A 14,804-nucleotide genomic window follows, 5' to 3' on the forward strand; every position below is an offset into this window, starting at 1 on the left:
ACTTCTAGGGAAGTTCTTGAAGGGCACAACCAAACTGACACCCTTGACATCACAAATAAACTATTAGGTGTGGCACCCTTGGAACTTCTAGGGAAGTTCTTGAAGGGCACAACCGAACTTGGCACCCTTGGAATCTTTAAAGATAAATAATAATAAATAAATATAAGCAAGGAATGAAAACTAGGTAAATTTACATCAAGGGTAAATGGTGATTAGAAACCAATGTAATTAAATCAAAATGAAACTTGGAATAAGGAAGATCATAGGAAGAATTAAAATAGAGTACCTTAAAAACTCTATCCTTCCCATGTTGGAAAGTACTAGGAAGATTATGTTGTTTAATCAGGAAAAAGGGGAAAGACAAACATAATTGTAAGGATAAAGATTAATCCTAAAACTAATTTAAACCTAATTAAGAAAGAGGAAGGTGAATTAAAATGAGAATAATAAATTAAATTTAAAGAAATGTAGAGAAGCTCCATGTGTCATCAACCAACATAAGAATACCCATCTAAGAGATAACCTGAGTTAAATTAGGGAGTAGATTGGGGATAAAATCCTGACTCATTAATTGACTTCAAGTAATGAACACAAATTAAAGAATAAAAGGGGGGAATAAAGAGACAACTAGGAGAAGAAATAGGAATCTTGTTGAGGTGAGGAAAATATTAGTTTTAAATAAAAAGTTAAGTAAATAATTTTGGGTGACCCTTGATGAGAAAGTGACACATGGATAGGTGAATAATCAAACTATTAAATTATAAAAAAAAAATATAATTATGCATGACATGCCAAGTGTCATCTAGGAGGACTCTTATAAAAGAAGGGGCAAGCCATAGGAGAAAGGACTTTTTGAAACCCTATTGTTGGATGGATGAGATGTTGTCAGAGCAGTGATTACGAAGCTACAGTGAGTTTGGTGAGGTAGAGGATTTTTAGAGAAGGGACTCTTGAGCCAAGGTGTTCTCTCCTCTACTAGCTAGTGCCTTCCTCCATTGTACAACCCCATTGCAGCTCGGGGGTCCGCGGGGAAGAAGAGTACCCAAGGAGTAGGCTGGGAGGTTAACCAGTGAGTCTTCGCATTCGATCAAGTGCGTCATCATTCACTCGCGGAGGTGACCAGCTACAAGGGAATACCAGCAACAGCAGAGCAATTGGAGTCTCGCCTTCTGGTGAACGGTACATATGTATTTCATGCCTATTGATCTTAGTTAACAGTATGAAAATGTTATGATATGTTTCATGAAATGAGTAGCAGGAATGTGTGTGTTAAATAAATTGAATTTCAATGCGCTTCTTCTCTGGTTGTATTTGTTGTTTAAAAAAAAAAAAATGTATATAGTCTCCATACGGTCCTTACAATGCATGGCGGTGCTACTCCACATCTACAATGTTTGATAATATGTGTGCTCTCATAGGTGAACACTTCTTCTGCAGAGAGTTGTTGAAGCACTTATAGTTTCATCCACAATGTCAAAAGAAACATGTTAAATGTAAATCAGGGAAAGAGCTTGATTTATGTTCATTACAACTTGTGATTGTTCTCCCATTACTTTAAGGAGGCAAAAACAAATAAAGACTTAAAGGTTTGCGAAAAAATTCCAAAGGATAATTTGGAGGACAGAGTGTTGTATTTAGAGAAATTGGATGATGCTCTTATCCAGGATGATGATGATAGTGTTGAAATGCCACCCCCATCCACTACCCTTGTTCCCATGTTCAAGTCTTCAACATCAACAACAAAGGCTTCATCTTCAGTTCCATGGCCACAATCTACTTCACTGCCACCACATGGAGGCCCACACAATAGTCATGGTGGTGTACTGAGAAGAGATTAGTAGATAGATCATAGCTTCACAGTTAACTATCTTATTTGACATAGTCTATAGATGATATATTAGAGTCTTAGAAATTATTGTTGTGAATTTGAGCTTTTTAGCCTCCCTACTTTAGTGTGCCGATGGTGTGGCCTATTCTGTGAACATTATTGTTTGGTTATGTTGAACAAATGACAGTTGCTTCATTAGTTATTTGAATATTTTTAGCTTCATTAGTTATTATCTTGCATATGCTTAAAATTTGATACTTTGTACCTTTTATTGTCTGTGATATGATTACAAATTTGATGTTTGTTGGTAATCAATAGAATCTAGATGGTTGGTGCTCGAATAATTAATTAGTAATGTACTATGGATGTCATTTCTATCTTAATTTATATACAAATATGTGTGTTTTCATTTCTTCTACAACTAATTTGGCATTCTAGATGTATTTTTTGAATATAAATACATATATATATATATATGGAAAATAGCACTTTTTGACACTTGCTTCCAGAAAGCACACTTTGTCCTCACTTAGTACAAGACTGATACATGCTAAAAATTTATGTGGCAAAAATTTAGTATCTGTCCTTACATTTCTTGGTTTACATTTCTTGGTTTACATACTATTGGGAAAAAAAAAAAAGTTACTGAAAGATGAAGCATGCAATTACATAATCAATTAAATAAACAAAAATACTTCAGAATTTGTACAAATAACCATACTCGACATATGCAACGCATGTTTCAATCATGTTAGTCATGCCATAACAGTGGAGGGTCTAGAGTCGAGGGCTATTTTTCTTCCGTATAGTTCGAGGGTATAGAGTATAGGGATGGGGGATATGTGCTGCCATGATCAATGGTTGGGGCTCTTATGTGAAAAGAAGGGGGAAAATCACATATGCATTGCTCCTGCAATACCAGCTGCTGCACCAAGAACTGTTGTTGGAATGAACACGTTCACAACTGTGCCAACAGTGGGCCCTATAATAGGTATCTTCGTAACAGTTCCTTTTAACAAATGGACCACCAAAATACCTCCCACAATGAAAAAACCTAGTCTTTTACCCCTCTCCAGTGCTACACGCTTCAAAACTTTTCTGGCTATCTCGTCAAAGCGTTCTATGTTGATAGGTCGTTCAATGTTGATAGTTGGATCACTTTGTAGCACTGCATCAATGTCATCTTGAGTAATAGGCCTAAGGCACAGTTTCCCAACCTTCGCATCCAGTTCATCTTTTATCTTCTGCAGTTGCAAAAGATCAAAAATATGTATATTAGGATAACGGGAATATAGCAACATATCTTGAGATTTCATCATAAATTCCTCTAAAGTCATTAGATACCCATTAAAACCTATGGAAATGTCTCTGCCCACACATTAACAATACAAGAAAGTTCACGGGCGATATCTCAACCTTACCCAAGAAAAACCAAAACAAAAAGGAAGAGGAATTTTTGAAGCATAGAGAAAATCTGTGTTAGAATTTTCAATTTCCAACCTTCCGCACTATTGCAACATAGTATATCAAATTTCCCTAAGGATACTATGTCTTAGTACTATGGAACGTTCGAAGTTAAAAATTCCAACAGTTTTTCCTGACCCTTGAAATATCACTATCATGTGGAAAAGATGAATACAAGGAAAATTTATGCACACCCATAAGAATGTCCTAAGTCTATTGCCATCAACGTTACTGTAACTTGTTCAATTTTCACGTGTTACATATTATGTCATTTTATGAACCTCAAGTTCTATGTAGTCAACAACAGTACTATATGACAGATAAGGAAATTTACAACATAAAAATTTTAAAAAATGCATCTTATATTTACAGAAAAATAATTACAAATTAAGAACAAAAAGGAGGATGTATATAATGAACATCATGATCACTTCCATAATGTAACTAAAAAAGAAATAAAGTCAGAATAAACCATGCGTTGTAAATAGTGAGCATCCTTGATCAACAGTGCACAATTGGCTAAATGCTGATGGTGTCCCTCACTATGCTACATGCTACAAAACAGGCAATGAACTGGCCTCATGCTCAAAAACAAATTTACACCTGATTTTCCAAAGAATGAATAATGCTGAAATCCTCAAACAGTGCCATACCCCTGTCAAAGAAGAACAAATCAAGAAACCACAACCACAAAACAAAGCAGCTTGGCGAAAAACCCTGCCCTGAAATGGGAATGAACACTGATCTTGCAAATACCTCCAACAACTCTGAGAAAAATACAATCCTTGAGGATGTGCTTCATTGTCTTTTGAGTGGCTACAAACATAGAAAAGTGCATCCAAGAGCCTACTCTTGGCCAAACGGGTTTTAGATAGGATCCCCAAATACAACACCAACCACATAAATCCCCTCAGCTTATAAGAAAGCCGACAAATCCATCTCCCCTCCAGGTCAAAAGACATCCCCAGATACAGCACCAACCATATAAATACCCTCAGCTTATAAGAAAGCCAACAAATTCATCTCTCCTCCAGGACAAAGGACACCCATCATGCATTAAGGACCAGGGATAACAGATGTCAAAGATGCAATACCATAAAGAGTCGTCAGCATAGTTACCAGATTCACCTTAAGGCACCCCACACCTGCATCCAATTTTTAATGGAATCTCGAACCCATGTTGGATTCTTGGGATTTTTCGTATTTTGGAGCAAATCTGTTTCCTAAAATTGGATCTGTTTCCAATATAAGTAGATCCAGATCGGAATGACAGAATTGTGGAAGATTTACCCCTTACTTGCATGTTTTGAACAATTTTTAACATCATCAGATCCAAGAACAATGAGCACACAGTTTACATGATAATTATTTGCTAACTTGGTCAAATTTGAATAATTTGTTCCCAAATGCTCAAGCTGATCATTTTAGAGTTAGTATTATTGTAGTTGTAATCATCATGCTTATATCAATACTGTATTTTAGTAATTCTGTACATTGAGTTGTCCTTAGAGTATGCCTTCCAGAGAACTATAACTCTCATCTGCACGGTTAAATTTCACTTGCAATGTGTCTCTCTACTTGATGGATCTCTCTTTGCATATAGCTTTTGTCGTTAATGTTGTCATAGGTTGGTAATCTGAATTCAGAAGCATTCACACTACATAGTTTTCCACTACTTCTAAATTTTGTCTCTCCTCTTGCAATTAGAGAAATCCGTTTTGCTTCTTCTCACCGTTCTTCAATTTGGCTAATAACATTTTGGTGTTATAGCTGTAAATATTTGATGATGCTATCTACTTAGCAATTGCAGCCATTGAATCTCCAGCAAACTTGGTGGTTTTGTCCCATTCCTCAATTGGCAATGAGTAAGAAAGTGAAACGGTTGATATGTTTTAACTCAAGTTTCCTTGGTTTTGTTTTAATACAAAATTTAAATTTTTAAATATTGATTTATAAAAAAAACAGTTAGGGTCCAGGTTCTGAATCTTGATTCCTAATTTCGAAACAAGCACAGCACTTGCACTGGATTCTTCTGTCAATTTCAATAGCACCCACAATTCATGTTACTTCAGTCATCATGAATCGCAATAGAGGGTGACCAAAACTTCATCCCTAATCCCTCCAGAAAGACTCAGGCATCCCAATATTCAATTGAAAGTATCCACCTCTAGTACAAGTTGTCACAACTCCATAGTCACTAGATGATAAAAGGAAAGCAATCTATACTCCTAGCTAAATGGTTTATGTTATAGAAAAATCTAGCACCCACAAAATATAAAGTTTCAAGTGCAAGGTGTTATTTGTGCGACTCAGGAAGGCTACTCATCGTCATCTTTCCAGCTCTTCCTTTGTCTTTAGGTTGGCTCTTCTCCAACTCAAGGGGGCTTACCCCTAAGGCAAGTCCAAGGTTTAAATGTGTCAATGGAGTGCTCAAGGACTTAATGTGATTCGGTTTCTAATCTACTTTGCAAGTGTTTCGATGAAGTGTGTATGTTTAGATTCCCAACCAAGTACATAGGGTAGTGAATGTTAAGTGCAATAAACCCAAAATAAAAATATCTATTTTATTATTTAACTCATTATATGTTACATTGATGCATGGCCTGCATTGTATACAAATAGGGTGTAAGAGTCATGACTTTTCATATGGCCACAATATACATTGGAATATAGTAATTTATTAATTATTTACCTATATCTAATCCTATTTTAAATATACTATATTATGTGTTTAGACTTTTGTCAAATCTCAAGTTTAAATGATGCTATGTGGAGATGTTTTCTCTGATTTGCAAATAAACAATGCGAGCAAAATAAAGTACGAAATGCTGATGCTCACTAATGCAATATAGAAATTATTTTTCTCTGTTAAATATGAGTACAAAATGCAGAAATTTACAAGTGAAATTCTAATGTAATATTCTAAAATGCTAAATACTCAAATTGAGCCTAATATGTGATCTAAAGGTGAAGCTCAAAGCTCTAATACAATCTGGAAAAAGTGGATTTCTTAAACTTGATGTAACACAGAAATTTAAACTAATTATAGAATGTGGAAAATCCCGTATTCCATGGGAAAATGGCCCCCAGGGTGGGGGGTGTGCCTCGAACATTTCCCATGCTTCGGGGACAGGGAGACACCTGGGGAAAGACTTCCCCACGTCCCCTTTTGGGGAAACTCAGGGAAATGTATAGGGAAATGTTTCCTAGTGTGGGGGTCATGTTTCCCTAAAAGGGGGACATCTGAGCACCCCTCGTCCCCTATAAGGGAGACACCTATGTGCTCCTCTTCCCACCCACAAATTTTTTTGTCTAACAACCCATAAAGATAGAAAAAGAAGGGATAGAAATTTGAGCAGTCTAGGAACTTGGTCAGTAATGGTAATATTAAATTCTTAAAGTACAATTTCATATTCTATTTGGATTCTGGAATTCGGCAGACTTAATAGTATTCATGATTTCAGGAATAACAAGATTATAACATTTCCACTAGATTGCACAATGGTGAATTTGCATGGGATGAATTGCTATTATTGGGATTTTATAATTATTCTTTTTATCTTTTATGATTTTAGAGACAGGGACCCCAACGTCACCCCATCCCCCCTGAATTTTCCTAAAATTTGGAGGTGCTCCCACACATCCCCCTTGTGTGTCACCCTGCTCATGCGCTCCCGTCCTAAAGAATTGGCGAAACATAGGGAAAATCAGATTTTACCTAGGCTATTATGAAATTTGAGGTTTTAGGTCATCATGCAAGGCTTGAAATGTGATTTCTGAAGTGTTGAAATTGCACAAAACTCAAAACCGGGATCTAAAATATCATTTCTAACATGCATAAAATCAAATTACTCTAGTATAAGGTATAAAATTAAGATCCTTAACTAAAATTAAATTTCTAAACAAAACGTGTGGTAAAAATTACAAAATACTCAAAATAGAAATTTATATGTGATTTCCAGAATATAAAAGAAGTAGAAATTGCTAGGAAAAAAAAATATTTGTTTCATTGTATGATGGATGAAAGAGGTAGACTAGTGCCTAGCCTATCCCTGGGCTAATAGAGTCATAAACTATTCATGAGGTTCTAAATTTATCCATTTTTGAGGATCAAAGGGCTGCCCCAAAGCATGCTATAAGAATCCTCTATGGCCGAAAACTTGAGCTAGGCATTATGCAAGAAAATTATCCTAAAAGGTATCAATTTCAATATCAAACCTAGCTATTTGCTTGCCTAAATATCATTAAATCTAGTTGCTACTATTTAAGAAATTAGATTATAAGTATCTAAAAGAAACAATATAAAATAAACAAGAGAGAGCTCACACACGAACTGATCCACCACTTGAAGTTGTTTCTTGCTTGGATGGCCTTGGTCCAATCCCTTGGCTCCCAGAAATAAAGCTCCAACCCACAACAAATTGCTCACACAACATAAAATCAATGATCTCCAATATATTTTCTCCAAGAAGTAATGCTCTAATGTTATCTTACTCAACAACCAAAACAAATGAGAGTGGCTTTTTATTTATAGAGTTCTACGCTCAACCTCCTCACAATAAAAAATAATAACCTAGTGATCGTGTTTGATGAGTCAAACAAGTAATGAAAAAAAGTCACAATGGATTTGAATTGGTCATCAAGTAATAGTATGATTCTACCATGAAAGAATCAATAAGCTAAAGCACATAACAAGGTGGTCTATCCAACATATAATAATAAAATACTCTCCATAAGGGCACACTCTAGGAGATGGTTCAAGGTGGTTGCAACCACTATCCCAAAATAGAATGTAACAACCTGCAGCAAGTGTGCCATCCAAATAGCACAAGTGATCGACAAAGAGAGGGTATAACACTCCAAAAATAGCATGAGACCACGTCAATGAATAACGTAACAGTCTCCAAGAGAATCTCAAACCATGTGAAGAGTCTCCCAAAATAGCAAGGGTGTATGAGTTCCAAGTCAAAAACTCTTCATCAAGGTGAACACATAGTGTGACCATGGCTTATTCAAAGGTGTAAATGGACATTCCAACAGAGCAAACCACCTAGAATGACTAGAAAAGTAGCTAAAATGAATGTGAAAATAAACAAATGACTAGGGTGTGTTGTCGCACAAAATGTCTAGGCACTGCGACAACGGCTCAAATCGAGGGTTGTCACACTGATATCCAATCACTCCATTTGAGTTGTCTCCGAATAGCAGATTAAAGCGGGTAGGCCCTATGGAAATGGAAAAATGATAGATTAGTTGGGAACCAACCAACCTGGGAGACACAGCTAAGCAACCAATACTTGTTTTAGATTGCGCAAGGTTTTAAAAGTTCAAAATGATTTGAATAGAATGATACCAATGCCTTGTGGAGTCAACTATCTTGCAAAGAAAATAAGGTTCAAGTAAAGGATGGGAAACTGTTGCTGAAAAGATTCCACTGTCTCATATGCAAATGCAAAATTTAAAACCATGTGAAATGTAGAGACTTAAGTCTCAAAAAGGTGGTGTTCTAACTTCTAAATGTGAACGCAGATACTTATTCCAGCACTGCAAAATGTAAAATCTGCACAAATAATTACTGAAATGCACAATGAACTGAAATGTAAAATGATGGAATAAAACACCTTTAAATTCAAAAATTCATTTGTATAAAATACTCAATCAAGATCATTAGATGCATAAGTAAAACTACATTAGTCATACTTGCATAAGCATGTAAAAAACAAATAAACTTCAGAAATTAAACTAAATGTTTTAAACTCAAATCACATTAATGAAATATCAGTGTAGTAATCAGCGCTTACATCAAATGTTAAAACCAACAATATATTCTAAAACATCAGTGATGTAACCATGCAATATTCATAAATTTCGATGTATAACAGCAGAAAATTTTAAATGACAAACTGATAACTACAATTAAGAAAATTTCTAAGTTTAATTATTTCTGATCTATGGATGTATTTGATCTAAAAAACTCATAAATAAACTACCAAACAGCAGTAAAACAATTTTCGGAAAATTGTTTGCAAAAGTTACTGCAGTTAACTTCTATTTCTGTGATTATAGAGTGGTAAAAATGTAAATTAAATCTGCTGCTAGAGTCAGAAAATTTCTGAGTTTAATTCTTTTTGATCTATTGATATATTTGATCTAAAAACTCAGAAAATTACTAAAAAAACAGTGAAATAATATTTAGAAAATAGCATGCAAAAATTTCTAAAAGTAATTATATTTCTGAAATGTATTGCAGTGAAATATGCAAACTAATTTGCTGCTAAATTTCAGATAACTATAATTTTATGTCAGTATTAATCTTGCTTTCAATTAGATAAGACGTAAGGGTTTAGAGGATGTGCACCAATCAGCCCCTAGGGGCTTGAAAACACTTGAAGATGGGCTGCCCAAGTCACTAAAAATTCCCCAATGCAAATGCCAAACTCAGAAATTTTTTGTTAAATTTTTTAGGGAAATTAATGGAGAAAATTTAGTGATAAAGGAGGGTGAAGAAAGGAAGGCTGAAAGAAGAATGATGTGAAGCCGTAAGGAGGTGGGAGATGGCCAATGCAGGGCCTCAAGGCCCTAAAAAAAAATTCCCACAATCTTCTTGCAAATTTTCTTCAACTTTGTAAGTAAGATATTCTATAAGATGACTTCATAAATTAAAAACACAGTGGACTCTTTTAGATTATGTAAACTGAGAGTCGATCCAGCTAAGGACTTCCCCAAACGCTCAAATTCTGAATGATAACTTCTGCACACTTAAATCTGTTTGTTAGGTTAATAGGGATTTAAAAAATGATCATAAAATTGTCAAGAAATAGAGATACCTGCTACTTCTATCAAATTAAAATGCTTTTCTAAAAAACCCAAAAATCTGTGCAAAATCCCTGTACACAGATCAATCCTCAAAGGCTATTAACCAGCAAATGCAAATAAAAGCAGCAAAGGATTAAGAACAATATTACCACATAAATCTGAAAGAAGAACACCGCGATCTGAAACCCCAAAGTCTTTGCGTTTTATTAATCAGAAAAAATTACAAGAGTTTTCTTAGAGCAAGTACACAATTCAAAAATCGAATCCAAATAATAGAAAGAAGCCTCTCATTTATAAAAAAAAAATTCTCCAATGGCTAATTAGCTTCATCCCCGTTAAAACAATCTCAACCGTTGATGAAGATCAAATGATCTTTTAATCATCACCGTTGAAATAAAGTTACTTTTTGAGGAAATTCGAATTTCACTTTTAATTAACTCAAAAATGATTATTTTGAGTTAGTTGCCGCAAAAAGTTGAATTTGACTTGGCCCAAGGGTTCAAAATATCTTGAAATTTTCAATTTTCTTGGCTAGGGACCTCCAAAAATTAAAAGCTTTAAAACCCACGAATTTTAAATGTTGGAGAATTTAATTTTGCCTAGGACCTTAATTAATTAAATTTTTAGCTTTAGCATTTTAATTTATTTTAGCCAGAAATTTTAATTAATTGACTTATGAGGGGATTATTAATTTTAATTTTTCCAACCCTCTAGTATTTAGCCATGGTGTCTAACTATGAAGGACCATGCACTAAATATTTTTTTACATGAAATATTATATTTCTAGCCCATGAAGGGGGAACACCCATTCGTTATAGACCCTCAATAATTACCCATTTCTACGACAAAATATGATCTAGTAGACTAAGTGACTTGTAATAAAATAATATAACCAAATAGTTAGAATTATTCCCAAATCACTTTTACTGATACTCGATAAATAATCCACCCTAACTTTGGGGTGAGGCTGGAGGGAAAAACTTTGTCGATCATCCGTGTTTAGAAACACACATGAATCAGTGAGACTAAAAACCTCCTAGGATAGAAATCATCATCAGAAAAATAAATTTACCTAGGTTGTTACATACATTTGTCTTACTGGGATCATTTACATTACAAAATGCAGAATGGGTTTACATAACTCCAGTGTACATATAGATGATAATGATGAATCTGTGGATCATCTGAGTGCTCGGACATGATGGAAATCCCTACACAAAAAGATGTATAGCTATCGGGTAGTTGACATGGAGTGGTCAATAGGAAGCACGCATAACTAGCCCTCAAAAATTGTGTAAGCTCAACCACCTCCTCAACACGTGCCAATAAAAAAGAATGATCAATAAGTGTGGCACGTGTATCGCTAGGATTCAACAGGTTCGTGAAGAACTATCAGTTGTAGGGGAAGTCGTGGATGATTCAGAGCTTGTAAAAGTAGCCTTGAAGGGTTGTGCCAAGCAATAGACCATTTTTGTGGAGGGGATCCTTGTTAGGCAACAACTTCCAGATTATAACTAGTTATGGGATGACATTACCTAGAAGGAGATCTGAGAAAGTTCGATGACTGGTGGGCAGCGCAAGGGTGGAGATGAGAACCTTGCTCTTGTTGGGCAAGTGAATAAGGGCAAGGGAAATCCAAGCATAACTAGGGTGGAGGAGCACCTTCACAAGGGAAAAAGGATTATCAACAAAGTTAAATGCTTTGCATGTCAAAAGTTCAATCATTGTGCCAGACAATGTCCCAACAAAAAGAAAGGCGAAGGGAAAACTTCTACAGCAATAGTAGCGCAGATGGATGATCATTCCAAGAAGTTTGAAAAGGAGTTTGCTTTGGTCTCTTGCTTTTTTGGCACCATCGCTCGTGGTCGGTAGTTTGTGGGCAATGGAGCTTCTCATCATAGTGTCATACAAAAGGATCTCAAGACCTCTTTACCAACTTTACCAAGGAGCACCAAGATCTCCATGCAGAGCTTGGAGATAATGGGAGATGTGTAGTAGAGGGCGTTGGCAGCATATTCCAAGTGGACTCAAGGAGTCCTATGGAAGTTAAGGAGGTGTTATATGTATCGGGGTTGAAGAAGAACTTGCTCTCCATATTGGCCATGGTAGACAGGGGACTTAAGGTCAACTTCATGGGAGATGAAGTTTCTGTGAGGCCTAGAGGAGTTGATCCCAGGATGAGGCGTGTGATATGGATCAAGGAGAGCAACCTATATTTGTTGAGAGGACAACTTGTAAAGGCCCTGGTGCATGACAGTGACAAGTACAATGAGCTTTGGCACAAGAGGATGGGGCATCTACATTACAGGGCTTTACCACACTATTGGGGGAGATTGTCACTGGTTTTCTAGAGATCAGGGTGGAGTAGGAGGGTGTGCGTAATGGATGTGCACTTAGCAAACATGCCAAGGCAACCTCTCCTCACAGTGAGACCAATTCCAAGAGAGTATTGGACTTGGTGGATTCGTATGCATGTGGTCCTATGTCAGTAGCGTCAATCACAAGGTTCAGTTACCTTCATATATGACTATTCCGAGAAGACATAGATCTACTTCTTGAAGACCAAGGATGAGCTCTTCAATGGGTTCCAAGAGTTTAAAACTCTTGTGGAGAATCATACTAGAAAGAAGATCAAGGCGGTGAGATCAAACAACGAGGATGAGTATACCTCCAATGAGTTCAAGGGTTTCCTTAGGGAGGGAGGAATCAAGAGAGAACTCATGGTGCCTTATAGCCCTCAAGAGAATAGGGTTGTGGAGAGGAAGAACAGGACCACAGTTCGAGCAATGAAGGTAATGATCCACAATTAAGACTTGCTTATGTTCTTGTGAGCGGAGGCTTGCAATACAACAATATACCTACAAAACAGGAGTTCTCACAAGGCAATCAAGGGCAAGACTCCTTAGGGGGCAACTTTTACAAGAGTGAGACTAGAGGTGAGCCACCTTCTTATATTTGGTAGTCCATTTTATGTCCATATTCTATCAGAGAAGAAGACTAAGTTGGAGCCCTCTTCTGAGAGAGGGATCTTTGTGGGCTATAGTGAGGTCTCAAAGGCCTACAGGGTCTACATTCCAACACAAAAGAGAGTCACCATCAACATGGATGTTAGATTCGAGGAGCGTAGGACCTTTAGGAGGTCACATGATACTAAGCCAATGGTGATAGAGGAGTGGGAGTGAGAGGCACCGAAGGTTGAGGAGGGACTAGCGACACCGGCAGTGGGGAAATAGCCTTTAGTTTAGGAGGAGCAAGGTATTCCTTCTAGCTTTACCAGGAGGAGGTTGAGATGGGCCGAGCAAAATTTGAGAGATGCAGAGGAGCATGTGGAAGCTCCTAGTAGGATGTTCAAGCAGAGTAGAAGACCAACTAGATTTTCCAGCTACATGGCCTTGACAAACAACATCAGTGATTTCGAGCCTTCTACTTTCGAGGAAGCAGTCTGGAGGGATGCCATGGTGGAGGAATACAATTCCATTGTGAGGAACGATATATGGGACATAGTGTCGAGGCCTGAGACGAAGTTAACGATCACTTCTTGATAGATCTATAAGATCAAGCATACAACATATGGCAATGTCGAGAAGTATGAGGCAAGGTTCGTGGCAAGAGGATTCTCCTAGAAGAAGGGAGTGGACTACGAAGAGACCTTTGCACTTGTCACTAAACATGCATCTATCAAGGTGGTCCTATCTATTGCTTCAAAGATGGGGAGGAGGATACATTAGATGGATTTGAAGACTGTCTTCCTCAATGGGGTGATTGAGGAAGAGGAGTATGTTGAGCAGCCTCAGGGATTTGAAGTGCATGCGAGGGAGTTTCATGTTTGGAAATTGACGAAGGCCCTTTATGGACTTAAGCAGGCATCGCATGCACGATGGGTACTTTCTTGGATTGGGCTTCACCAAGAGTGTGGTGGGCTCAAACTTGTAATATGTACTTGTTGAGGGTGAGCTACTCATCTTGGTCCTCTATGTTGATGATCTCTTCTTGATGGGATCAAAGAGGCTCATTGGGATGTGTAAGAAGGACCTTGCTTCAGAGTTCGAGATGGAGGATATTGGGCTGATGCACTTCTTTTTGGGATTGGAGGTGTGGCAACAGGCAAGAGAAATTTTCCTTGGGCAAGGCAAATATGCAATTGAGATTCTATGTAGATTCAGGATGGGGGATTGTAGGCCCGTGTCTACATCCATGATCACCAACTTCAAGAAGATTGATGTTTTTGAGAGTGAGTTGGTGGATCCCACTAACTTATTGGGCCCTTGATGTATCTAGTCAATATTAAGCTAGATCTATGCTTTGCAATGAACACACTCAACGAATTTATGGTGGAGTCGAGGCAAGTTCATTACAGGATTGCGGGGGAGCGGTCCCCCCCCTCTCGAATCCGCTCCCAGAGCGCACTCCCTTCAGGAGAGACTCAAGAGCGACCCCGGGAGCATGCTCCCACAGGGAGCGACCCTGAGAGTGAAATTTTCGCCCCCTAGCCTTTTTTGCAATTGAGAGTCGTTCCGACCTCATTGGATTTCATATGGACAAAGTAGAATTTTAGAACTCATTCAAAATCCAGCAGACTTATCAGTTTTCTAGGATTGGGGGAATTGCAATGTTTCCATTAGATTTTGTCATGTATTAGGGTATGGAACTCGTTTTTAATCAAGAGCACCAATCCCTCTATGTACCTTGATGTTAG

At 37.2% G+C, this 14,804-nt stretch overlaps 1 protein-coding gene across 1 annotated transcript in view; it reads right to left on the reverse strand.

Annotated features, from left to right (window-relative positions):
* Positions 1 to 2,474: 2,474 nt before the first annotated feature.
* LOC149223650 (uncharacterized) overlaps positions 2,475 to 14,804 on the reverse strand; it is a 56,948-nt gene continuing 44,618 nt past the window's right edge. Inside the window, exon 2 of the mRNA XM_089385901.1 lies at positions 2,475 to 3,072. Coding sequence (XP_089242027.1) covers positions 2,722 to 3,072 — 351 coding nt within the window. The 3' untranslated portion in view covers positions 2,475 to 2,721. The remainder of the gene's footprint in view (positions 3,073 to 14,804) is intronic.

This window comes from Pinus tabuliformis, chromosome Q, assembly GCF_031772625.1.
Source record: "Pinus tabuliformis cultivar Carrire ecotype Pingquan chromosome Q, CPIR1, whole genome shotgun sequence".
Classification (NCBI taxonomy): Eukaryota; Viridiplantae; Streptophyta; class Pinopsida; order Pinales; family Pinaceae; genus Pinus; species Pinus tabuliformis.